A 23,454-nucleotide genomic window follows, 5' to 3' on the forward strand; every position below is an offset into this window, starting at 1 on the left:
GATGCCTCCAAATCGCTATGCCTGCACCTTCCTGCTTTCTGTGACTTTCCTGGAGCTGAGCTCCTGGGTGCCAGGTAAGAAGCCCTTTCGCCTCCTCTTCAGTAGCACGGAGCGAGAGAGCAGCAGGAATGTATGTTGGGGTTCAGAGTGTTCTGTCCCTTTCCCTTACTGGGCAAGTTCCTGGCGGTCTGCCGGCCCCTGGGGGCAAGCTGAGCCGAGTGACCCTTGGCTGTGCTGCAGAGTTTGCTTGGGGCAGGCACGGGCCACGGTGACAGAGGTGACAGGTGCAGGCTCAGCGCAATGGGCCGTGTGGCGCTTCCCAGCATGGCAGGAGCCTCTGGGCTTAGCTTGTGCCAGGGTTGCTCCCACATGCCAATCCGCCCCCGAGGGCGATAACAGCTCAGCAAGGTAATGATGGTCAAGCTTGGTTGGAAAGGCCTTTGCTTGTAAACGGGGCTGTTCCAGCCTCCTGGTTTGCAAGACTTTGAGCCAACAAGTCCCAAGTCATTGATTCTGGTTTCTTGTCAGTTTAGGGAAGGGGACGTGGCTCAGTGGCAGAGCCTCTGCTTTGCATGCAGAAGGTCCCAGGTTCAATCCCTGGCGGCATCTCCAGGTAAAAAGAACAGGCAGGAGGTGATGTGAAAGACCTCTGCCTGAGACCCCGGAGAGCAGCTGCCAGTCTGAGTAGGCAATACTGACCTTGATGGACTGATGGTCTGATTCAGTATAAGGCAGCTTCCTGTGTGTTCACGGGTGTGTCTGATCTCCCTCTAAGGACAGCAGGTTGAACCCTCTCTTCCTATCTCCCTGCATCTCCCTTTGTGGCTAGTGACATTTTTTTTTAAGGGAAAGGGATCCTAGATTGGTCTTAACATGCTCCATAGAAACTTGGCCTCTGCGCCGGCATTTTGGAAGTGGAAGGAATCGCCATCAGCTAAATTGCAATTCAATCGGCCCTGCAAGGCAAAGTAGCCGTCCTCTGGAAATGCACCTGGTTAGTAATTGGAAATGGTGTGTCTTGATCTGTAAGCGAACCTTGCAAGATGTCAATAGAAACGCCTGCCAGTGAAACACGACACCGGTCATTAAACTTTCAAGCCGAGGAAAGGACGGATCTTGCAGCTCCCTCCGCCTGTTAGGAGCTTAAAGGGAGGAGGAGATGGAGGCATAACGGAAACAGCCGGAGGGATCCAGCTCATATTCAGCTGGAGCTGGGTTCAGATCCCACCTCTGCCATCTGACTCTCAAAAGCTTATACCCTGAAAAATTCATTGGCCCACTTTCCTCTACCTTTAAGAAGTCTCCAACTGGCTTACAATTTCCTTCTCTTCCTCTCCCCACGACAGACAGTGGTACAGCCTCTGCCTGGCATGCGGAAGGTCCCAGGTTCAATCCCCAGCATCTCCAGTTAAAGGGACTAGGCAAGTGGGTGATGTGAAAGACCTCTGCCTGAGACCCTGGAGAGCCGCTGCCAGTTTGAGTAGACAATACTCACTTTGGTGGACCAAGGGTCTGATTCAGTATAAGGCAGCTTCATGTGTTCCTGTGTCTTTGAGGGGCTGTTGAGTGACATGAAGACTCCATCAGGGCAATTATTCCATGGGGGCTGCTTCACAGCTATGTGCCAAACGTGCCATTGATGCCGCAGTCATCTGGGGGTGAACTGACCTGTGTGGAGGGGCAGATTGGCTATTAATGTCATGGGGTCTTCTCCCAGTAGACTAAGAGATTGCCCCCCCACACACACTAGGGTTAGGCCAGGCCAGTACCAAGTGTGAGGCTGGCGGGGTAGGCAGGCTCTTCCTCCCTTTCTCCCTCGAGAGGGCCAGGGCAGGGGGTGCCCCCTTCCAGGAGCATTTCCCCTCCTAGTCCGCCCCTGTCTGTGTGTGCACATTGGGCCAAAGATTCCCTAAAATGTCTTCAGGTCCTCCTCTGGCAGCTGAGCCCTGACACAGAGCATGGTAAGTGTGAGCAGGTGGCTGGCAGAGTGTGGCAGAGGTGCCCCTGAACCCCCACCCTGCCCCCAAGCACATAAAATGGTTCAGGGACCAAAGTGAGCAGCAGCCGCAGGGATCGCTCGGCTCAGCTAGGTGGTTGGGGTCCCTCTGCCGCAGCGTCCCACCAGGAAATTTCCCAGGGATTGTGAGGGCTGGTCTAGGGGCCAAGGATGTAATTGTTGCCATTCGCCAGCTTGTTCCAGGGTTGCTTTGATGCCCCAGTCATCCCCAGCCCTAAGCCAACGAGGACCCGGGGCAACCTGCCCTTTGCATCTCCGGATGTGTGCGCGCGTCCGTCCTGACCTCGCCGTTCTCTCTCCTGTCCTTGCCAGATTGCTCTGGAGCTCAGGGCAAGTTTGCCTACAAGCTGCTCAAAGATTTGTTTGCCAACTATTCCAGCGCTCTGCGGCCGGTGGAAGACACAGACCGAGCTCTCAACGTCACGCTCCAAGTCACGCTGTCCCAGATCATTGACATGGTGAGGATCCGCAGGAGCGGCCGTGGCAGTGGGGAGCAAGCGGGCGGACACGTTTCAACGGGCCATGCCAGCAGGCTTGGCCCCTGCCTGAGGGGAGGGTGTCCTTGAAGTAAAATGGAAAATTCCTGAAAAAGCAGTTAAGGATGAACAAGAAAGGGGGACTTTGGGCTGGAAAAGAGATGAACTCCTTGCTGAGGTCTAGCAACTTGATACTGATATGCCTCAATTACCTCAATTGCCCAATAAAGTAATTCAGGAGAGGTTATCAGGATCAAACAGTTCTTTTATTGGCCAATAAAAGAATAGCGCGTGTGGAGATGCCCTTAAAAAGTGTCAGAGCATTCCACCCAGAACAAAGACATCGTGTTTTATAGACTTTAGGATAAAGGGCAGTAATCACAGTTACGTAGAACATTACAGCCAATACACATTAGATTTGTGTGTGTGTGTACAACCATTAGCGTATCCAATTACAGTGGTCTTTAAGGTGTTCACTTAGGTGGCTATATGATCTCTAGTGAAGAAACGAAACTTAACATTCTTATCTGACACTTCTGGTGTCTTCAATCACTGGTGTAGGCCTTGTTAAGTTGGCTAGCTGTACCAGCCGAGCAAGGATGATTTCACTGGCACCTGATTTAGTAATGGCTGCCAGCTTATGCTAACCCAATGATCACACACTAGTGAATCTGAACCAAAGATTAATTCTTTACCCCTTATACATGGGGCAGTGCCTTTACATATGTGTGCAGAATATATATGTGCCTGATGTTATGCTCTTATACCTGAGCGTAGCACCTTATAAACCTGTGAGTATTCATACATGTGAAAGAATATATGTTTTCCCATAAATGAAGTTTATAGGCACTTCAATACCAGTGCCAGAAGTATAAATTCCTCCTTCCCAGAGACAAAACAAGGACCCCTGGCTGCCCCTCTGAGCGATTCTCTTGCATTCTCCAGGACGAGAGGAACCAAATCTTGACGTCATACCTGTGGATCCGGCAGGTCTGGGTGGACGCCTACCTCGTCTGGGATAAGGAGGCTTATGATGGCATCGACTCCATCCGAATCCCGAGCAGCTACGTCTGGAGGCCGGACATCATCCTCTACAACAAGTGAGTTTCCCCGGATGGGAGGCTGTTTGGCGTCCGATTTCCCAGAGAGTTTGTGTGTGTATGTGTAAAGGTGGTTTACACAGAGGAGGTGGTGGTTTGCTGTTGCCTCCACCTGCAGAGTCTTTCTGGTGATATGAGAACCATCTTCAAGTACTTGAAGGGTTGTCATATAGAGGATGGTGCCGAGTTGTTTTCTGTTGCCCCAGAAGGCCGGACCAGAACCAACGGGTTGAAATTAAATGATTTTCCGTCTAGTCATTAGGAAGAACTTTCTAACAGTTAGAGGGGTTCCTCGGTGAAACAGGTATTCCTCGGGAGGTGCTGAGCTCTCCTTCCCTGCAGGTTCCCTGCAGATGGCCATCTGTGAGCAATGCTGATTCTATGACCTTAGGCAGATGATGAGAGGGAGGGCACCTTGGCCATCTTCTGGGCATGGAGTAGGGGTCACTGGGCTGTGTGGGGGAGGTTGTTGTGAATTTCCTGCATTTTGCAGGGGGTTGGACTAGATGTCCCTGGTGATCCCTTCCAACTCTGTGAGTCTATGATTCTAAAGTGCCATCAAGTCGCAGCTGAGTTATGGCGACCCCAGCAAGGGCTTTCAAGGGAAGTGAGAAGCAGAGGTGGTTTTCCCTTGCTCCCTCTGCAGCATTTTTCTGGATGGTCTCCCAACCAGGCACCAACCCTGCTTTGCTTCCAAGATCTGACGAGATCAGGCTATATCAGGCTTCCCTCTCCCAGAGTGTTTAGATAGCTTCATTCAAATGGTTAGGGAATGCGTGGAGGAGGCCAAGTCTGTCAAAGGGTATGGGCCATGGAAGCTAAATGGAACCTCCAAACTGAGAGGCAGTATACCTGAGCACCAGAGGCTGAGAATAAAGAACAGGAGAGAGATGTCGCCAATGTATTGCTCTCATTGTAGGGTTTTTGGCTCATTCCCTGCATCACCCACACACAACCTACAGGCCACACATAACCCAGGGCTGAATGGGGGCGCAGAAAGGATTGCTTCTAGAGGGGTGATGTTCTTTACAGCCCTTCACAGCTGAGGGTCCAAATATGTGAGGCCATTTATGCTTGGTAATTAGCAGGGCGTTCCAGGCTGAATTGCCCCGCATGTTTTTTTGGAGTTTTTCACACTCTTCGTTCAAGCAGACCTGCTTCGCATTACTTAAGAGCCCCTTTAACGTGCCCTTTTGTGTTTGCTCCGCCCCCACACTGAAGAATCCCCTGAAGGCACCATGCAAAACGACAGCCGCACATTAGCTATGCAAACGGCAGTTGGCTACTGGAAGGAACAGAGCAGCAGGCGAGTGGGGTGGGCGTGGAATGTCTCCTTTCGCTTGGGGACGGTGAATAGTCATTTTAAAGGTCGCATTTTTAAAAAAGAGCTTTGAGCGAGCTTCAAAATTGAACCTGCATCAATGGCCTGAGGGATAGGCAGCAGTCGTCCAAAGACGTCCGCTGGTCCTCCCGGCCTGGTCTCCGTCACACAGTCTGTTTGCTGCAGCCTAAATCCGCCCTCTCTTTGTTCCTTAGTGCGGACGAGCAGTTTTCAGGCTCCATGGAGACCAACGTGATGATCCGCCACGACGGGCAGATCATGTGGGACTCTCCGGCCATCACCAAGAGTTCCTGCAAGGTGGACGTCTCCTACTTCCCCTTCGACGGGCAGCAGTGCCGCCTGACCTTTGGTTCCTGGACCTACAACGGCAACCAGATCGACCTCCTCAACAAGCAGGACACGGGGGACCTGACCGACTTCGTGGAGAACGTGGAGTGGGAGCTGCTGGGCATGCCCGCCCGGAGAAACGTAATCGTCTACGGCTGCTGCTCGGAGCCCTACCCCGACGTCACCTACACGCTGGTGCTCCAGAGGCGGGCCTCCTTCTACATCTTCAACCTCCTCCTTCCCTGCATCATGATCTCCTTCCTGGCACCGCTGGGCTTCTACCTCCCGGCTGACTCTGGAGAGAAGGTCTCCCTGGGAGTCACGGTCCTCCTGGCTCTGACCGTCTTCCAGCTGCTGGTGGCTGAGAGCATGCCCCCCTCGGAGAACGTGCCTCTCATCGGTAAGGTCAGAATTGCCCCCCAAACCCTTGTGCCCAGCCTGCTGGGGCAAGTTTATTTACGGGAAACCAACGGGGTTGAGCTAAACACTATCGAATATAACAACGAATGCTTTCCTTTCCTTCTTTGCTCCTTCAAGTACTAGGTCCTGAGCAGTTATTTCTTAGTTATTTTTATTATATATTTCGCACAATTGTATTTAAAAACACAAGGCCTAAAATTCAGGCTTCCTAAGAAGCTCAAACATACTTACAAATATTACCAACACATAACAGTTAATGTTAGTACATAAAATGACCAAAATCTGACCAGATGCGTGTGTGTGTGTGTGTGTGTGTGTATGTATGTATGTGTGTGTGTGTGTGTGTGTGTATATATATATATATATAGTCTTTTATTCTGTGGCTTTATGTTAGAATAGTTAGTCCATGTGCTTTAAACCATAGTTCACAGCTCACACCTTGTATATAGTGTCCAACGTTTCACTACATTATTGGCAGAAAATAGTGAAGATTTGAAACGACTACTGCTGAAAGTTAAAAGAGAAAGTGCCAAAGCGGGACTGCAGCTGAACATCAAGAAAACAAAAGTAATGACTACAGGAGAATTACACACTTTAAGGTTGACAATGAGGAAATTCACAGTGGGAAATTGAAATTGTTCAAGACTTTCTATTCCTTGGCTCCACCATCAACCAAAAGGGAGATTGCAGCCAAGAAATCAGAAGGAGATTGAGACCAGGAAGGGCAGCCATGAAGGAGCTAGAAAAGATCCTTAAGTGTCAGGATGTGTCACTGGCCACCAAGACTAGATTAATTCATGCCATCGTATTCCCTATTACTGTGTATGGGTGTGAAAGCTGGACAGTGAAGAAAGCTGATAGGAAGAAAATAGATTATTTTGAAATGTGGTGTTGGAGGAGAGTGTTGCGGATTCCGTGGACTGCCAAAAAAACAAATCAGTGGGCTATAGATCAAATCAAGCCTGAACTGACCCTAGAAGCTAAAATGACTAAACTGAGGCTATCGTATTTTGGTCACAAGAGTCATTGGAAAAGACAGTCATGCTAGGAAAAGTTGAGGGCAACAGGAAAAGAGGAAGACCCAACAAGAGATGGATGGACTCAATAAAGGAAGCCACAGCCTTCTGTTTGCAAGACCTGAGCAAGGCTGTCAAAGACAGGACATTTTGGAGGACTTTCATTCATAGGGTCGCCATGAGTCGGAAGCGACTTGACGGCACTTAACACACACACACACACATGCACTAACATCAACTGTTATGTGTTGGTAATATTTGTAAGTATGTTTGTGCTTTTTAGGAAGCCTGTATTTTAGGCCCTGTGTTTTTAAATACAACTGTGCACAATATATAATAAAAATAGATTCATTGGTTGTTATATTAGATAGTGTTTAGCTCGACCCCTTTGGTTTCCCCTGACTTTTAGGTTGAGTTTCTTTGTTCCCCTTTTTCTTCAGTTGCTTTTCAGCAAGTTTGTTTACTACATTTACAGGCTCAAGGTGGAGGGCATAGCGTAAAATAATGCAGTCGAATGGCATCTGATATCCAATAAACAATGCAATAGGATTAGGATTCCGAATGCTGAAAAGAAGTATCAGGCATGATAAGTTACAGTGCAAAAAAAAAATGATATTACGAAAGTAGAAAACAATGCAGTAAAAGCTAGACAATGCATATACTCTGGTTCCCTTTACAATCACGTTTCCTTTATAAAATTCCTTCCTGAACAATTCTGGTTTTGACCGTTTGTGGAATTATACTAGAGGGCCGTAGAGGGCTGGTGTGGTGTAGCATTCAGAGTGCTATAGGGATATCTGACAACGGGAACTTTGACTCTTAAAAACTCCTACCCTGAAAATCTCATTGGTCTCTAAGGTGCTTGGGGACTCGAAGGATGAAGTTGGGTCCCAGGTCCCCATTCACAGTTGCTGGTTCCAAGCAGCCCCCTGGGCATCAAACAGCCTCCTGATTGGGGTAGAAGCAGTTGGGCATTAAGACTGCAACAAGTGACCCCTGCCGTGCAGGTAGAGTTGCCAGGGTTGTGTGGCATTTGGTCATGGCAGCCACCCATCAGGAATTCCTGGTCAGTCTGATGGCCAGACCTCCCTGGCTCATGATACTCTGCAACCGTGGGGAAGAGGGAAGGAGCTGATCATTGGCTGGAAGGAGCCCACCGGTCTCTGCCTCCCTTATGGACCAACCTGGTGAAGATGCCCTTGCATTTTCTCAAGCGCCTGTTGCAGGGCTGTGTGGTAGAGCTGTCAGAGTGCCTCATAGGGTTGCCATCTCTGGGTTGGGAAATCTATGGAGATTTGGGGATGGAGTATGGGGATGGCGGGGGTTGGGAAGGGGGGGCATTAGTGGGACATAATATCACAGTGTCCACCCTCCAAAGCAGCCATTTTCTCCAGTTAGGGTTGCCAGATCCCTCTTCGCAACTGCTGGGAGGTTTTTGGGGTGGAGCCTGAGGGGGTGGGGTTTGGGGAGGAGAGGGACTTCAATGCCATAGAGTCCAATTGCCAAAGCGGCCATTTTCCCCAGGGGAACTGATCTCTATCAGCTGAAGATCAGTTGTAATAGCAGCAGATCTCCCGCTAGTACCTGGAGGTTGGCAACCCTATCTCCAGGGGAACCAATCTCTGTTGTCTGGAGATCAGTTATAATTCTGGGAGATCTCCAGGTCTGACCGGGAGGTTGGCAACCATATTCTTCTGCCTCCTCCTGTGCTGCTCAGGGTCTGCTTGCCTGAGTCTGTGTGGAGGGGGGAATTTGTGTCTTCAGGTGAAAGCTGTGGCTGAGTGCTGGTTGCACTTGCTTTGAATACAGAAATCCCCAGTTTCAGTTCCCAGCATCTCCAGTTACAAACACGATTGGTAGGGTTGCCAGCTCTGGTTTGGGAAATACCTGGAGGTTGGAGGGGTGGAGCCTGGGGAGAGTTTGGGGAGGGGAGGGACCTCAGCAGGGTATAAAGCCATAGAGTCCACCTTCCAAAATGGCCATTTTCTCCAGGGGAACTGATCTCTGTTGTTTGGAGATCAGCTGTAATCCCAGGAGGTCTCCAGGCCCCAACTGGAGGTTGGCAACCCTAAGGATCAGGTGTAGGGAGAGACCTTCCTCTGCCTGAGACCTGGGGAGCCTTTGCCAGCCATTGGCCATGGTAGACCGAGGGCTCAGAAGAAGAGAGCTTCCCGTGGGCCTAGGGTTGCCAGGTCCCTCTTTGCCATCGGTGGGAGGTTTTGGGGGGTGGAGCCTGAGGAGGACGGGGTTTGGGGAGGGGAGGGACTTCAATGCCATAGAGTCCAATGGCCAAAGCGGCCATTTTCTCCAGGTGAACTGATCTCTATCGGCTGGAGATCAGTTGGAATAGCAGGAGATCTCCAGCTGGTGCCTGGAGGTTGGCAACCCTATGTGGGTCTGCCAGGGCCGCCAGAGTGCCTTGCAGTGTCCTTGGCCCAACTGAGACCCTGTGGCCGCGGTTGACACAGGGCCTTCCTTCCCCTCTCCTCTCCGCAGGCAAGTACTACATCGCCACCATGACCCTGATCACGGCCTCCACCGCCTTGACCATCTTCATCATGAGCATCCACCACTGTGGCCCCGGAGCCAAGCCCCTCCCCCGCTGGGCCCGGAGGCTCATCCTGCACCACATGGCACGCATCTTCTTCGTCTACGAGGTCGGGGAGAGCTGCCAGAGCCCCCGGCCGGAGCCAGACGGCCTCCCTCCGGCCCAGGTGGCCAACAGCAGGGCCCCCCGGGGACAGCAGCCCAAAGGCCCAGCCAAGGGCTGTGTTCGGGGGGCGCCTCCTCCAGAGGAAGGGCCGGGGCCGGACTGGCAGGAGGGCGGCAAGTACGTGGACCTGGAGCTGGGTGGCGGGGAGGGGCAGGAGCCGCCCGGCTGTGCCAAGAGCCGTTGCCTGTGCCACCACAGCAGCATCCTCAGGAACGTGGAGTACATTGCCAGCTGCTTCCGGGACCAGAAGGCGGCTCAGAAACGGACCGGGGAGTGGAAGAAGGTGGCCAAGGTGATGGACCGCTTCTTCATGTGGGTCTTTTTCGCCATGGTCCTCATCATGAGCGTCCTCATCATCGGCCAGGCCGCCTGAGAAAAGCCCCTGGAGAAGAAGGCGGCAGTGTGGGGCGGGGGGCTTCCTTCTCCCTCGTCACCGGAGGCTGTTCTGGGACGGGGAACGGAGGCAGCACGTTTTTAGGGGCCTCTTCCAGAGCCATCCAAGCGATTGGCCCTGGTACCGCTGGGGTACAACTCTTGGGCTCCTTGGAGCAGCACCGTGTCCTGGGCCGGCCATCGACGGTGCCTGGCTGTTACCACCAGCCCCTTCTGCCAGCTCGCTCGAGATTTCTTGTTCAAAGGTTGCACAAGCAGCTGTGCCAGCAATCTGGCTGCTCCCCCTTCCCCACAAAAGTCTTCTGGACATTGGCCATCACAGATGCCCGGAGGTCAAGACCCAGCACTACATCCCACATCCTGAAATCCTGACAGGTCATTCACCTGCCCCGAGAAACAAACAGCCCAAGTTTCTAGTCCTTGTGGAGATACGCTTGAACAAGTGTAGAGCCTCAGAAGCTCATGGGGGTGGGTGGGGGGATGTCAAGGGGGAAAGCTTCGGTTTTCTGTGTCTCCTGGTCCTTCTTCATTTGCCAGGGGAACAGAATAAATTATGCAACTGTACACACAGACCGCATCGTGTGAGATTTGGATAATTTACGCAGGCTGAGAACGAGGGTTGCCAGGTCCCTCTTGGCAACTGGTGGGAGGTTTTAGGGGTGGAGCCTGATGACGGTGCTGGGACATTTTGCTCCCTGGCTTGAAAGCCAGATCTATGTGGGGAGAGCCTGGCTATTCTGGGGCAAGGTGGGTGGTAGGGTTGCCAGGTCCCTCTTTGCCACTGGCAGGAGGTTTTGGGTGATGGCTGCCAACCTGGAAGGCTTTAAGAGGGGAGTGGACCTGTGGTGTGTGTGTGGGCGGGGAGGTAGTTGTGAATTTCCTACGTTGTGCAGGGGGTTGGACTAGATGACCCTCGTGGTCCCTTCCAACTCTATGATACTTTGGAGGAGAGGGCTATCCATGGCTACTAGTCAAAATGGATATCAGTCATGATGCATACCTATTCTCTCCAGGATCAGAGGAGCTTGCCTAGTATATCAGGTGCTGCTGCAGTCATCTTGTTCGTGGGCCTCCTGGAGGCACCTGGTTGGCCACTGTGGGAACAGACTGCTGGATTTGATAGGCCTGGGTCTGATCCAGCATGGCTTTTCTTATGTTCTTATGGAGGATGTGGCTATCTATGGCTACGAGTCATGATGCATACCTGTTCTCTCCAGGATTAGAGGAGCATGCCTATGATATTGTGTGCTGTGGAACATAGGCAGGATGCTGCTGCTGCAGTACTCGTCTTGCTTGTGGGCTTCCTAGAGGCACCTGGTTGGCCACTGTGTGAACCAACTGCTGGACTTGATGGGCCTGGGTCTGATCCAGCAGGGCTTTCTGTATGTTCTTATGAAAGGGGAGAGCATCAATCAGCAGGAAGGAACCCGCCCTTTCCAAAGGAAGCAACCTATTGCTAAAGTAGACAGTACAGAGGTGCAGAGGCAGTGTGGTGTAATGGACAGAGTGGAAGACTAGGACCCGGGGCGACCCGGGTTCGAATCCCCACTTCTACCAGGGAAACTTGCTGGGTGGCCTTGTGCCTGTCACAAACTCTCAGCCTGGCCTACCTCAAGGGGTTGTTGTGGTAAGAGAAGGGATGTTGTTCGAAAAGCCACTTCAAGTCCCAACTGGGGAGAAAAGCAAGATAATCTTTTTTAATATATGTTTTTATTATTTTATAATAGACATAGAAAGATACAAAGAAATGCATAAGATACAAAACTTACAAAGAAAAGAAAGAATATAAAAATTATTTTTAAAAAACCTATAAATGGGATCAAACTGAGGTTGCAATGATACATACAGTTAATGATACATACAGTCTAGCATATTAATATTACTACTATATATTCAGTTAAACTAACCTACTACACTCATATTATCTAACTGTTGTGTCTGGAAAAATGTTATCCAGATAGGTCAGATCAAAGATAGCACACTGGCGATCAGGAAGTCTTTTAACAGCTTACTATTTAATAGTACTAAGTTTTAAACAGTACAAGCTGGGATGAAGTCTCTCCAGCCCAAGAGCATAAAAGAAAATCACCATAAAGAATCACATTTTCATTTACCATTGATCAACCTTTTATAGAATACTAACAAGAAAGATACTTTTTTTTTTTTAATCACCCCATACCCGTCATTTCTTGGCTACTGAAATCAACAAGCATTTCTGCAAAGCAAAGTCTTTTGCCGGGACACAAAGGTCTTTGTAATAGAGATAACGCACTAGCAAAGCAATGTTGCAGTTTAAAGAATGTTTTGTGCTTATGCAGACTTCTTGTATTGAAAGCAAGAAAAGACACGTGTTTATCTACACGGGTGTTCTGTCTAAAAGCAGGATTCCTGCACCTGTTCATGTACACAGAGGCAGTTAATAGTGCCACAGGTAAAATACCTTTATTGTGGGCACTTCATACCACCACCAGATATACAATCTTTAATAGATCCAGCTTACTACTTTACATTTTATATATCTAAGAGGGAATTGCATTATGTTTACAATCCTTTACATTTTTTCTTCATTAACTTCACTTCAAGTCTATCATATCGTTTACAATTTCTAAACAGTATTTGTGACACTGATCTTGATTTAGAATTTCAGCACATAAATTATGCTTCTCTGGAGCCCTCAGTCAACAGTCTCTTGTCGATAGACGTTGGCTTTAACTTGTGCCACAGTCAGGCACGGGGTACGGTGTCAAAAGCTGCCTTCAAATCCATGAAGACGGCAGCAAGGATCCCCCGACTCTTGGTTATATATTTACTGATTAAGAACTGTAAAGTCAAAAGAGTTTTGACAACGACATATTATAGCAAGTAATAGTTTAAAAAGCAAATCAGCTTTCAGCTTTTTGTGTCACTTCTTTAAGGCACTGTCAAAAAGCCAACGTTACACACCCAGAAATCTCACCTAGTCTTCTCCTGAGGCTTCCATCCAGAGAAATCTGATTTGCTCGTCACAGGAGTGCATATTTATAGAAAAATATCAGTCTTATCTTTTTATAAACCGATTCTATTATAATCATGCGATTATTATCTAGATAACTGATTGGTTCATAACTAAACATGAGACAGTGAACACAAGGGCAAGTAAACCAGTCAGCACGGGCATATGAGTTACACCTGATGGCAGCAAAACAAGAAGGCTGATCTCTACTGTTAACCTCTATTAAAAAGCAGTTCATCTGACTTTTCTGTCAATGCCTCAATCACCTGTCCAAAATGAAACTAACTCTAAGCAAATGGAGTTTGTTGAAAGTTGAAAAGTGCTTGAACTCTATGTTAGCTTGAAAACTCAGCAACAAAAGTTTCGTGATATCATAGCTACCATTAGGAAATGGAAATACTGGCACTGAGAGCCAGCATGGTGTAGTGGTTAAGAGTGGTGGTTTGGAGTGGAGGACTCTAATCCCACTCCTCTACATGAGCGACAGACACTAATCTGGTGAACCAGGTTGGTTTCCCCCCTCCTACACATGAAGCCAGCTGGGTGACCTTGGGCTAGTCACACTCTCTCCGCCCCACCTATCTCACAGGCTGTCTGTTGTGGGTAGGCTTGCCCTCTTTGCCATCGGCGGGACATTTGGGGGGCAGAGCCTGAGGAGGGCAGGGTTTGGGAAGGGGAGGGACTTCAATGCCATAGAGTCCAATTGCCAAAGCGGCCATTTTCTCCAGGTGAACTGATCAGTTGTAAGCAGGAGATCTTCTGCTATTACCTGGAGGTTGGTAACCCTAGGAGGGGAAGGGAAGGTGATTGTAAGCCGGTTTGATTCTCCCTTAAGTGGTAGAGAAAGTCAGCCTATAAAAACCAACTCTTCTTCTTCTTTTGTGTTCAGAGAAAGCCGGGGACTCCGAGGGCACCAGCAATGAGAAGGCATCCCCACAAGAGGAAGGGCATCCATCCATTCGCATATAAATGGCTGATGGCTACACCTGTTAAGACAGAAAAAGAGAGTGGGGTTAAATCTATGCGTTGCAAGGAACTTCACCTGGGTATAATCTAGGGTTGCCAGCTCTGGGTTGGAAAATTCCTGGAGATTTTGGGGTGAGGCCTGGGGAGGGCGGGGTTTGGGGAGGGGAGGGACCTCAGCAGGGTTTAATCTTTAACAATTTCAATTTCTTCAACCTTAAAGTTATGTATATATATTAAAGAGTATGGGGGAGAGAACAGAATACTGTGGTCCTCCACAGGACAAATTTCGCCTAATGACTTCCGGTTCCAGCTTGGAGAGAAGACAGCGTTGCAACTGCGGTCAGTGGTATTTTGATTTCTATTTTGGCTCGTTTTACTTCAGTTTGCCAAATTTGTTTTTTTGTCTTTGTCTGCTTAGTTTTATCTTTGTATATAGTAAAAGAGGCTTGATATTGCAGGGTTTAATGCCATAGAGTCCACCTTCCAAAGTGGCCATTTTCTCCAGGGGAACTGATCTTGGTCATCTGGTGAGCGGTTGTAATAGTGGGAGGTCTCCAGGTGCCACCTGAGGGGTTGGCAACCCAAGTATGATGCCATATAGTCCACCCTCCAAAGCCGCCATTTTCTCCAGCAATACTGTCACCTGGAGATAAGTTGTAATTCTTGGAGAAATCCAGGTCTCACCTGGAGGTTGGCAACCCCAAGATAATCCCCGTCGGGACCCATTTCCTTCCTTCCTTCCATCATATCTGCATGTCATAGAATTGAGCCCCTTCTCTAAAATTTCAGCAGTATTACCCAGTTGAGCATTGCTCAGATTCAGGGTTTCTCTAATGATTATACTTGCTGTTAACCAAACCAATTGTGTTGATTAGTGACTCTGTCTGCGTGTGTGCAGCCATACACAAGTTGGGTACCCAAGGTTGGGATGAGGGGGGAAATGTAAATAATGAAAATATATAATTTATTAGAAGCGCTATGTCAAGATTAAAATTATTTAAAAACGTTAAAACAGCACAATGGCATTTCCTAAGGTTGATATCTATAACCACATGCCAAACGCGTTTCAGCCTATATGGCCTTCCTCAGCGGTCTGTTTAAAACCCATGTAAAACAGCATGTAATAGGTTGTATATATTACCAATTACACCAACATCTGGTAAGATTGTCTCAAGTTTTTATGCTGGGCTGCATATGTCTCCCATATAAGATGTGTGCAAGTATCAACCTAGTAAAACAATGGGTTTCAAATAGACCACTGAGGAAGGCCATATAAGCCAAAACACGTTTGGCAAGTGGTTATAGATATCAACCTTAGGAAATGCCATTGTGCTGTTTTAACATTTTTAAATCATTTTAATCTTGACATAGCGCTTCTAATAAATTATATATTTTCATTATTTACATTTTTTCCCATCCCACCCAACCTTGAGTACCCAACTTCTGTTTTCTAGGTTGGGTTCTATTCCCTTCTTTTTTCTTCTACTACTGCACCCATACACACACACACACACACATGTATCTTTCATGTTGCTTTTCACTTGCAGCTTGGCTTGCTGATTTGAGCCATCTGGCCTATTTTCTCAGCAAGCAAAACCTTTCGTTGCATCTGCTCCTAGTGGTATTGCTGGACACCCTGTGGTATTGCTGGACACCCTGGTCTGGAGAGCATCAGTTCACTTGGGGGGTGGTTGTGCCTCAGCTGGAGGTCTGGCTCTAGCTATTGTGGGACTGTGAGCTCTGCTGTTCTCCAAACTTGGGGGTCAGGGCGCTCGTCTGCTTACCTTTGACATACACACAGTTGTACTTGCTGAATATACCAACAGAGTTGAGACTGATTTCAATTCCATCTGACTTGTTAATGATATTTGCAACCTGGAACAATTCATAGGGCGGGATCAGAACTTCCTCTTCTTCTGGGTAGAAGGAGAACTCCTTGATGTAGGTCCCATAGCAGGTCCTAATGGTGAAGAAGGTGTCCCTCCCGAAATGCACGGCCGCACTCTTGTTCAGTGACGAGGAAGCAAAGTATCCAAATCGGGCCTTCTTGGAGGGCTCCGCGATGAATCTGACGCCTTTGATCCCGCGATACGTTTCACGGCACTTGGGGTTTGAGGTGGTCCGTAGGACTTGGAGGGCTCTTGTCAAGAAAAAGTGGAAGGCCTTGAAGTGGAAATTCTTGAGGTAATAGTCTTCACTCTCCCCTGCTTTCCTTACAGCTCTGTTTAAATCTCGGTACAAGAAGGTCTCTTTCTGTGTGTAGGCCAAGGCTGCGATAGCATAGTCTGGCTTGAGGCCTTTTGGCACCGAGGTGGAGGAATTAATCTCATTCCATTTGGCGGCCACATTTTCCCAGACCTTGGCATAGCTGGTGTTGGCAATTTCGGTGTGGTGGAGCTCCCTCAGCCGATCCTCCGTTCTATCCACGCAGTCTTTGTATTGGTCATCGAAAGAGGTTGTAGACATATCAAATGGCACCTCTTTGGTCAATGAGAAGCTGAAGACCTGGATCAGAAAGGAATATGTGGGCAACAGAGCAAAGGAAGGCCGAAGGGGGGGGGAGGGTGTGGCTGGACCCCAGAACATTTATATTGGGCTTAGCAAGGTGTAACTCTGCCTATGGGCAGTCATGACAGCTCATCCGCTTTGGTGGGAGAGCTCCTACCCCTCGCCTAGGGTTGCCAACTTCCAGGTACTAGCTGGTGATCTCCTGCTATTACCACTGATCTCCATCTGATAGATATCAGTTCCCCTGGAGAAAATGGCCACTTTGGCCATTGGAGTCTATGGCAGTGAAGTCCCTCCCCAAACCCTTCCCTCCTCAGGCCCCGCCCCAAAAACCTCCTGCTGGTAGTAAAAAAGGACCTGGCAACCTTAGCCCTACTCCCAATCACAGTCACATGCATTTTCTTTGGCCGTCATAACCACCACTCAAAGGTCTATTTTTGGGGAGGTAGGGCTGATCAGTCCAGTGAATCTGGGACTCTGCAAACGCCCTGCCTGCACTGCCGCTCAAAACTTGGGATGTCACTCCCAAAGATGGCTTTTCAGGTCTACACCCTCCGTCCACCAACACGTTCTGCTCTAGTTCTCAGTGTAGGGTTGCCAGGTCCCTCTGTGCCACCGGCGGGAGGTTTTTGGGGCGGAGCCTGAGGAGGGAGGGGTTTGGGAAGGGGAGGGACTTCAATGCCATAGAGTCCAATTGCCAAAGCGGCCATTTTCTCCAGGGGAACTGATCTCATCGGCTGGAGATCAGTTGTAATAGCAGGAGATCTCCAGCTACTACCTGGAGGTTGTAATCAATGGCAGCACGGGGGCTCGAATAGTAAAAGAGAAAGACGCTGAAAAGCTTCAAAAGAAAAGGAAAATGATTTATAGGCTGACGTTAGCCAACGAATTTACACAATAACCTTAGGAAACACGTGTATAAATGTATCAATTATATCAAAGATTACATTCATCTTGAAAAGTAACATACATAACACATCAAAGATTCTATTCATCTTAGAACATGTCAATTACATCGATAGCATACAGACAAACCTAAAACATTTAGTAATCTGCTAACCCTCACAGGGTATAAAAATTAGAATGAGAAGTCCAAAGCTATCGCAAAAATAAAAATTGCAGTGACTCTTGTAAGGTTTAAACCACTGGTTCCCAACCAGGGGTCCGTGGACCCCCAGGGGTCCGCGAGAACTAAATTAAGGTCCGCGAAACAAAGTTATAAACCCATAATCAATTAATATTTTCAATTAAAAGTTCTCTATTATAAATATATATATATTCAAATATTATTCTAAGCTTAACGTTTAACTCACAGTTATGATTAAAGTTTATTTTCAAATTCTCGGAATTTTTATTTTGAACCTTGGGGTCCCTGCGCCGAACAAAATAGTCCTAGTGGTCCCTGGTCAAAAAAAGGTTGGGAACCACTGGTTTAAACGAACTAAAGGTGCGAGCCACTCTTCGAACTCGGAGAAGCAGCAGCGAAAGGAAAGGGGGGGGATTCCTCAGTTCCAAAAGAAAGTACAGGGCAATCCCTGTCCTGTCGGCACGAAGCCGGGTATAGATCGAGGAAAATTCTTGCGGAGGCTTGAAGTGCCGTCTCAAGGTAGGTGTCAAGCCAGGAGGGTGGGTACAGGCAGGGGGATGAACGGGACGGACGTGTAACCGGTCAGAACACGTTTCGGATTCTTCGTCAGCTAATTTTAAAGTAGTGTGGTTCTGCGGTTCTCCGGCTTAGAGCAACTATGTATCGATAGCCGGTGTTATTCTGAATTAAAAATAACAACTATCTGACTGTATGCTATCGATGTAATTGACATGTTCTAAGATGAATAGAATCTTTGATGTGTTATGTATGTTACTTTTCAAGATGAATGTAATCTTTGATATAATTGATACATTTATACATGTGTTTTCTAAGGTTGTTGTGTAAATTCGTTGGCTAACTTCAGCCTATAAATCATTTTCCTTTTCTTTTGAAGCTTTTCAGCATCTTTCTCTTTTACTATTCGAGCCCCCGTGCTGCCATTGATTACAGTTTCTACTAACTTACAGCACAGGTATTTTTTTTATCTCAGCTATACTACCTGGAGGTTGGCAACTCTACCTCATTGCCCCACAACAAGGTAAATAGAACTTGTGTGTAATTTCAGTGCCAGGTCCAAGCCCTTAATTTCTCTACCCTTGCATTGCATACCCTTCATACCTGAAGTTCTCCTGAGAAAAATCCCATCAGGTAGAGAACCAGGACCATACAGGGAGGCGACATCTTCATTATCTGCTCCTGGAAAACACCCCAAACTGCTATTTATTTCTAGCCCCGCATTTCACAACCAGTCTTATTGCTGAGGACACACTTAAGGGGCTAAGAGCTGGGGGTGGGGGGCTGCAGCCAGCCTGGCTCTGCACTGAAACACGCCAAAAGCAGAATACAAACCTATCCTTCCCCAAATTCCTATTATACAATGAATCATGCCATTTGTTTGTGAGGATGGGTAGCTCTGGCTACAGGGTTCTCTCTGCTTCAAAAGGCCAAGACCATGGAGGCCCAGTGCAGGGAACCAGGCATGCCATTGGGTAAGGGGGGATCATCAAGAAGAAAGGAATCCGTCCTGTGGGGCCCTTGGCTCCCCTAGGCACCTAGGGTGGTGATCTCGCATGGCTCTTGCAATTCCACACAACACTGAATTCCCCATTCATTCCTGAAGCCCCCAGGGAGATTTCAGATCGGTTCCTGTCTCTCAGTCCAGCCTCCCTCACAATGTTGTTGTGAGGATGAAAGGGGTGAGTGGGATGTAGTTCCTGTTGGATTATCTGTCGTGGAGATATTCCTGTATTTAGCAGAGTGCGTTAAGCTTAGCAACAGCAGAAGCTGCACGTGCGTGCGTGTTTGAAAAGAGAGAGAGCATCAGTCGTATGCTCTAATCAAACTAAAGTACATTTATTATTGAAATACACTTTGGATAGGAAAGGACAAACAAGGGTTCTCTATCCTAATCTATCTTGCTATTTCTCTAGGTATAAAAGGGCATCTGCCTTCCACTCCATCTTGGGGTGGGAAGGCCTGGGCGCAGAGAGTGCCCGGCTCCTAGGTCTTGCTTGGATGATGGGCAAAAGGGAAGAGAGAGAGAAGGGAAGTTTCCCTGACAATACATCATCTAAACATCAAAGGGGACAGGAAATGAGGGTGAGGTGTGACTACAGATACCTCCCGAGTCCTGTCTATCTATCTGACTCTCTGTGGTCAGCCCCCCCCCTCTTAATGTGTAGGCAAGTGACACCGTTACGAAGGGCAGATTTTCCAACAGTTCCATCCTTAGGGGTAGGTCGAGATTTTAAAAAACCCTAACAAGCCAATGAATACATCCCCTTAACTATCCTGCAATGCCCAATCCCCTTAGCAGAAGCTCTGCTCTCTGGATCAGCCACCAAAAGCTTCTGCTATAAGGATTTGAGACCATTTCTGAATTTTAACTACAGGTTGTTTTTTTTGCCACGGAGGTATAATTCACCTGTTATTTAATTAGCCAAGAGAAGGATTAGGCATGCATCATGACTAGTATCCATTTTTACTAGTAGCCATGAATGTACTCTGCTATGCAGAGGCAGGCAATGGCAAACCAGCTCTGTCCATTGAGCACAAAGTCCCTGGGGATGTGATTTGAATGGGCAAAGGGTAGGGGGCAATTGGCCCCAACTCACCTGGCTTCTTCTGTTTTTCTCAGAGCTTCGTCTCTGCCAGGGCTCCCGGGAGCAATTTCATCCTTGAATATCTTAGAGACTGGCTGCTCCTTTATTAGCCAGTATCGGAAGGGGCTGAAGGTCAGTGATAAGCTTGATGGGTTAGATAGACGTTGAAACGAGCAAAGGACAACTTCTCTAATGATAATTTTTATTTATTTCCTCGCAGGATAGTAGACATAAGGGCAAACTAAGCCCATGCAACCCTCTTTCCCTAAACCAATCCCATCAACAAGAGAGGAAGGTAAGAGAAAAGGAAGAAGAGAAAGTTAGAGCTGCACATCTAGGCCATTGAGAGTTGGAAAGAAGACAGGGAGAGGGTCAGGAGGGTGTGGGGGCAGCCCTCTTAATCCAACTCCACAAGGAGTGTTCAAAGAGATAACAGAAGTCTAGCCAGATGGAGCTGAGGGTCTCAGGAACGTCTTGTCTGTGGTTTGCTGTTCTCTCCCTCAGATATATATCCCTTAGCATATCACTAACTTAATCATCCAAAGAGGAAGGAAGGTGAGATTTCCAGTGAAGCAAGACCATTTGCTTGGCAACCACAATTAATAGCATGTGAAGTTTGACGTCTATACAGGGAAAGGTTTTTGAACAAATAATCAAACAGTCAGTCCTTGAGCATTTAGAAAGGATGGATCTGATCACTAAGAGCCAGCACGGGTTTCTCAAGAACAAGTCATGTCAGACTAATTATAGAGTTGGAAGGGACCACCAGGGTCATCTAGTCCCACCCCCTGCACAATGCAGGAAATTCACAACTACCTCCCCCCTCACACACCCCAGTGACTCCTATTCCATGCCCAGAAAATGGCCAAGATGCCCTCCCTCTCATCATCTGCTTAAGGTCATAGAATCAGCATTGCTGACAGATGGCCTTCTAGCCTCTGCTTAAAAACCTCCGGGGAAGGAGAGCTTACCACCCCCCGAGGAAGCCTGTTCCACTGAGGAACCGCTCTAACTGTTAGAAAGTTCTTCCTAATGTCTGGACGGAAACTCTTTTGATTTAATTTCAACCTGTTGGTTCTGGTCTGACCTTCTGGGGCAACAGAAAACAACTCGACACCCTCCTCTATATGACATCCCTTCAAGTACTTGAAGGTGGTTCTCATATCCCCTCTCAGTCTTCTCCTCTTCAGGCTAAACATACCCAACTCCTTCAACCTTTCCTCATAGGACTTGGTCTCCAGACCCCTCACCAACCTTGTTGCCCTCCTCTGGACACATTCCAGCTTGTCTACATCCTTCTTAAATTGTGGTGCCCAAAACTGAACATAGTACTCTTGGTGAGGTCTAACCAGAGCAGAGTAAAACAATACCATCACTTCGTGTGATCTGGGCACTATACTTCTGTTGATGCAGCCCAAGATCGCATTTGCCTTTTTAACTACGCATCACACTGCTGACTCATGTTCAGTGTTTGGTCTACTAAGACCCCAAGATCCTTTTCGCACACAGTACTGCTTAGACAATTCTCCCCACCCTATAGTTATGCATTTGATTTTTCCTGCCTAAATGCAGAACTTTACATTTGTCTTTGTTGAAGTGCATTTTATTAGTCTTACCCACAACAGACACCCTGTGAGGTAGGTGGGGCTGAGAGAGCTGTGACTAGCCCAAGGTCACCCATCTGGCTTTGTGTGTAGGAGTGGGGAATCAAACCCAGTTCTCCAGATCAGAGACCAGTGCTCCAAACCACTGCTGTTAACCACTACACCATGCTGGGAAATCACCTGTTTTCATCTCTCCCCTTGAAAACCCTATGGGGTTGCCATAAGTTGATTGTGACTTGACAGCATTTTCCACCACCACCAGGAACGGGGTAGGAATCGGCCAAATCCAGGCGGGTGGCGCCACACATTTCCTGCGGAAACTGCGTTCCGTATGGGACAGCCTGGTGGAAAATTTATTCTTTCCCTCTTATCAAAAGGTTATGGCAGGCTGATTCTGGAGACTGGGTGGGGCATCTTCAGTATCTTGGCCAGACATTGCCAGCACAATAGCCAAGATACCACCGTGGGCGGAAGCCCTTGCGTACACAATGTTCCTTTGTGTTCCCTGCAAATGGGGGGGGGGATATCACCTGCTCTTGTACTTGTGCGTGGCTGCAAACAATGGAACAGACTAATCTGCTCGTTGTAGCCTGTCTTTGCACTGCTTTCAAGTGGATGCAATCACACCACATCCACACTTATGCCTTCAGTCAAGCATTGATTCACACTGCCATCCCAAGCAGGTTTACTCAGAATCCTACTTAGGACTATTCAACGGGGCTTTTCCTGCTGCCCTCAACTTTTCCCAGCATGACTGTGTTTTCTAGCGGCTCTGGTCTTCTCATGACGTGACCAAAGTATGACAGCCTAGTCACTTTAGCTTCAAGGGTCAGTTCAGGCTTGATTTGATCTATAATCCACTGATTTGTTTTTTTGGCCGTCCACAATAGCCGTGGACTCAATAAAGGATTGACTCAATAAAGGAAGCCCCGGCCCTCCGTTTGCAAGATCTGAGCAAGGCTGTCAGATAGGACGTTTTGGAGGACTTTCATTCATGGGGTCGCCATGAGTCGGAAGCAACTTGACGGCACTTAACACAGAGACACACACAATGGGGCTTACTCTCAGGAAAGTGTTCTTAGGATTCCACGGTCAGTTACGCAGAGTGCAGGATAACAATGCATGTTGGTTAAAAGCATAATTTCATTCAAGCACAGATAACTCGAAATGGCACACATTCCGTAAGTCTTCAGTCCAAAACTCCTTCTAGGTTCTCACATAGCCACATGTGTTTTGTTCATCCAAGCAAGGCCTTCTGAAGATACCGCCCCACAAATGTGTAAGACTGACAAGAAGAACCTTTGGTTTTTATACCCTGCTTTTCTCTAACCTATGGAGTCTCAAAGTGCCTTCCCCTCCCTCCCACCCGCACACAACAGGCACCTCGTGAGGTAGGTGGGGCTGAGAGAATTCGGAGAAAACTGTGACTGGCCCAAGGTCACTCAGCAGGCTTCATGTGGCGGAATCAGGAAAACCGACCCAGTTCACCAGATTAGAGTCCGCCGCTCATGTGGAGGAGTGGGGAATCAAACCTGGCTCTCCAGATTAGAGTCTGCTGCTCTTAACCACTACACCACGCTGGCTCTCTCCATATAGCTGCATTCTGAGGAGGTCCAGAAGGTTTCTACACTTCTCTTATTCCACAGAAACTGAGGATCAGAAATGCTCAGGAAGGCATTTTTACAAAGGGATTAGAACTGTTGGCCCTCCAGAGGAACTGGTCAGCCTCTGTGAATGAATGAATGAATGGTTTTATTTGCATTTAGCTGGGTACCCAAGGTTGGGTGAAAAGAAAATATATATAAGTCTATGTTTAAATACGTGTTTCGGCCTATGGGGCCTTCATCAGTGGTTAATTAAACCCCTTTGTAAAACCTGCACACATTTACA

General features: G+C 48.1%; 2 protein-coding genes across 2 annotated transcripts; one reads left to right on the forward strand and one right to left on the reverse strand.

Moving 5' to 3' along the window:
* Position 1: 1 nt before the first annotated feature.
* Positions 2–9,784, forward strand: CHRNA10 (cholinergic receptor nicotinic alpha 10 subunit). The gene is made up of 5 exons (XM_056858806.1): positions 2–74; positions 2,330–2,475; positions 3,439–3,593; positions 5,130–5,662; positions 9,195–9,784. Exons 1-5 carry the CDS (start codon positions 2–4, stop codon positions 9,782–9,784), a joined length of 1,497 nt encoding a protein of 498 aa, XP_056714784.1.
* Positions 9,785–15,478: 5,694 nt separating this feature from the next.
* On the reverse strand, positions 15,479–18,539 carry LOC130485591 (erythroblast NAD(P)(+)--arginine ADP-ribosyltransferase-like). The gene is made up of 2 exons (XM_056858807.1): positions 18,477–18,539; positions 15,479–16,267 (listed from the first exon to the last, which is right to left on the reverse strand). The coding sequence occupies exons 1-2, from the start codon at positions 18,537–18,539 to the stop codon at positions 15,479–15,481; spliced, it is 852 nt and encodes a 283-aa protein (XP_056714785.1).
* Between the last annotated feature and the right edge of the window lie 4,915 nt (positions 18,540–23,454).

Source organism: Euleptes europaea, chromosome 12 (genome assembly GCF_029931775.1).
Source record: "Euleptes europaea isolate rEulEur1 chromosome 12, rEulEur1.hap1, whole genome shotgun sequence".
NCBI classification, from domain to species: domain Eukaryota; kingdom Metazoa; phylum Chordata; class Lepidosauria; order Squamata; family Sphaerodactylidae; genus Euleptes; species Euleptes europaea.